This window comes from Morchella importuna (assembly GCF_003444635.1).
Source record: "Morchella importuna strain M04M26 chromosome Unknown Morimp01GS023, whole genome shotgun sequence".
Lineage (NCBI taxonomy): Eukaryota > Fungi > Ascomycota > Pezizomycetes > Pezizales > Morchellaceae > Morchella > Morchella importuna.
The window spans coordinates 39,206-42,420 of record NW_025763420.1 but is presented as its reverse complement, the minus strand read 5'-3'; the positions used below and the strand labels follow the sequence as shown (position 1 = coordinate 42,420).

Genomic DNA, 3,215 nt, shown 5'->3' with positions numbered 1-3,215 from the left:
CTTGTGATCATGATCTCGTTCTATCGCGATAATATTAGCTAGTTGTACGCGTATATATATGCGCATACATGTGGTCGAACATGGTGAGTATTGCAATGCCAATCTACGGATGTGCGCGTGCGCGCCTATGTACAACTATACATAGATACATGTAGGTATGACTTTTTAAACTCTCCGAGCGAAGGTTGAAGTGACCAGCCAGCAACCGGTATTGTAACCCGGCCCCACCGCGAAAGAAATATATCTGAAATAGATCTCAGTATCCGAATGTCGGAGACAGAGGGGTCGCGGGTGGAATGGTACAAAGTTACCTATCTAAGTTTAGTTCACTATAATGAGACCAATGATTATTCAGCAAAATCCATCACAAGCCTGGGAGTATTTTCCGGCGTAATCTCTAGCGGTCATTCCTTGGCACATATAAATCTCGAAGTCAGTCCCTTTTACGTACTAGGAGAGCGGAGGGAGGATAGGGTGCCAAAGGCACCCCAACATTGAGCACCCCATGATTATTAAGGAAAAGTTAATGTATCTATCCCTTAAGCTGTCACGAAATGCTGACCCCCCCAAAAAAAGCAAATTCTGTGTGGCTTTACTAACAGATCCCGTTATCTCTCTTATCAAATAATAGATCTCTCATACAAATTTAATTCCTCTGTTATAGGGGGGTACCGGTCAGCATCGACAGCTTAAGGGATAATCCATAATCATAATCCAAGTAGTCGCGCGAGGTAGACTTCAAAGAAGAGTAGAAACATTCGGGGCCTAGCCAGCCTGCTGGCAACCAGTTGAAAGGAATTGTTGAGTCCCGATATTCAGAATCAAACGGACTAGCTGCCCTTATTGCGCCGCCCACGTCCCAAATTATACAAACAGTGGCGTAGAATTGATCCTAGTGCATGGCTTGGCAGTATTGGTTTTTCCCTAACCCTAGCGCCAAGTTATGGTTCCTGTAGACAGGTTTGCAACTACATTTCTACATCCATCTCACGTACATGTAGTCACAATCACTCATTTCACTGTGCCTTTATTATTACTCACCTGCTTGCTTGTGCCCGCGCTTTGCTTATGTTCAGGTTTTAGTTCAGGCGACTTCAAACATAGGAGCCGTCTCATCGTTCAAATCACCATACATGTAAGTACCCTGTCCGAGCAACCCCCTCACCCTCGAAGTTATCAAATCCATAGGATCCTAGTATGTTGATACCCTACCAAAATAGATTTTTCTTTTTGTGCGAATCGCGCGCATGAGGTTTATGTTTCCCCGCAGTGCCTCCCTCGCCGACCCTATTCCCAAAAGGGGCGCGATCTGCAATGTGCATGCTGCAGCACGTTGTGTCAACATAATCATCACCAACCCGGGTACTAGCGAAGACAAGGAATAATGAAAACGCAGATACTCGAGCTGAAAATGCACGTCGATTGTGAACAGGTATCCTCGGGAGTGAATTTCCTTTCTGGCTAGTCGAGTCTACCACATCTTGAGAGGCTTCGGGGAAGTACAGTCACACCTCGTTATGTCGTTAGCGTATTCTGGGTGCCAAAACCCTACGAGATAGCTACGATACAGCAAATAATTTTTGGTGGGGAAGGGCAGTACCTGTCCCGCAAATTCGTATGAGACAGCAAGAGATCCGAGATATAGAATTACGAGATAGCGAGGTGCGACTATAATACGAACATCGACGCTCTTACTTGTGAATCACCCCACTTACAATTACCGGGCTTCTCAGGCAGGTAATACTCTAATATCCCTGTACTCTAGAGTAGACAGGCGCATTAAGCATATCATATCGTTTGTCACACTATTTGGCAGTGACCTACCTCCGCCAATGATATTGAATGTATCGTACACAGTCAATTCATGGCACAGAGACTAAGTCTGACAGGAAGACAGGAGACTGACGTGTCGCAAATCCTCTGGGAAGAGGCTTTCTCTGCTTCTTGTCTTTAGGGAGGACAGCGCGTGTGGATCGAGCTGGTATTGTATACAAACTCGATGAAGGTCTTGGCACCTTTGAGACATGTTATATAATCAGAAACACCTCTCCAATCCAGCAGGCATCATGCTTGCCAGGGACCACGACTTTCATTCTCATAAGCCTCAAGGTTCGCTCCAAGGTATTCCCGAACCTAGACTACTTTTGTCAATATCACCATGTGCAGGTTTTACTCAAACCCAGGAACAAAACTACTCATGTGTGTACCTTAGCCGATATCCCCCAGAACAGTACATACATATAGGTACATCCCCTCCTTATTTATTCTGGTAGGAAATTCTTCGGAAGATTGAGCCGTCTTTTACAGATTCTCACTAAGTTTCTAACGTCATGTGTCTTAAAAGTCGATCTTTTAGGAGTAATTAAATATATTCATGTTCCCCGACGACCTCCTCGATGGCGGTGTGACTAAACGCGTAATTACATGTACATATATGGCTGTCAGACAGAGCAGTACACGAATCGCGGTTTCAGGTTGTGGTCATATAGCATCACTCGGGTTTCCTTTTGTGAATATTTTGAGATTATCCGGTCAGTAATCAATTATCATCTCTAGTTTTATTATTATTTTTATAACCCCTCTCTAGGAGAAGAATCGCATGGATAACATACAAACGCAGTACTATGTACATTCCCTAATCCAAGTTGAGCCTCAGTTGAACACCGTAAAGATCAATCGCCCGCAATCTTCATAGAACCAAAGCTCAATACATACGGTTGGCTTTTCAGCATGTTTTTATGTCCACCCCACCCCCCCTCCCCGGGTAGCCATGGTGGTGTGTCATTTTCGAATTACATACGAGGAGTCATTTAGTTTGCGCTGACGATTCATTAACACTTCCGGATAGCGAGCTCTCGGTTGACTCATTGATTCCATACGAAAAACGACCTCTAAGACTTTAAAGGGTCCTTTTGGTCACGATGCATATTAGATCGCCCTGCATGCATTTTTTACGAGGCTGTGATCAACTAGCTTCAGCTAATCCCGAAAGGATTCTAAGCACTTGCGCGCTCTAGCTGTATTTAGTGGGTGTACATGCAGGGATAGTTAATTCTCCCTGTACTCTACATGCAGTCAAGAAGCAGATGTGATGATTCAGTACACCTCCCGGTATGTATATACATATCTTTCGAAATCAATATTATGTCGAGATCCGGTAATCATGATCAATCACATCACCAGGCGCCCCCGTAGCATCCCACGCACGATCCATT

The 3,215-nt window shown here is 44.6% G+C and overlaps 1 protein-coding gene across 1 annotated transcript; it reads left to right on the top strand.

The window, feature by feature from the left end:
* Nucleotides 1-943: 943 nt before the first annotated feature.
* On the top strand, nucleotides 944-2,649 carry LAJ45_07237 (uncharacterized protein; the record flags this gene model as incomplete). The annotated part of the gene is made up of 11 exons (XM_046116795.1): nucleotides 944-960; nucleotides 1,084-1,135; nucleotides 1,221-1,362; nucleotides 1,646-1,662; nucleotides 1,734-1,844; nucleotides 1,898-1,946; nucleotides 2,006-2,121; nucleotides 2,213-2,244; nucleotides 2,345-2,358; nucleotides 2,490-2,531; nucleotides 2,621-2,649. The coding sequence occupies 11 exons, from the start codon at nucleotides 944-946 to the stop codon at nucleotides 2,647-2,649; spliced, it is 621 nt and encodes a 206-aa protein (XP_045969830.1).
* Nucleotides 2,650-3,215: the final 566 nt, after the last annotated feature.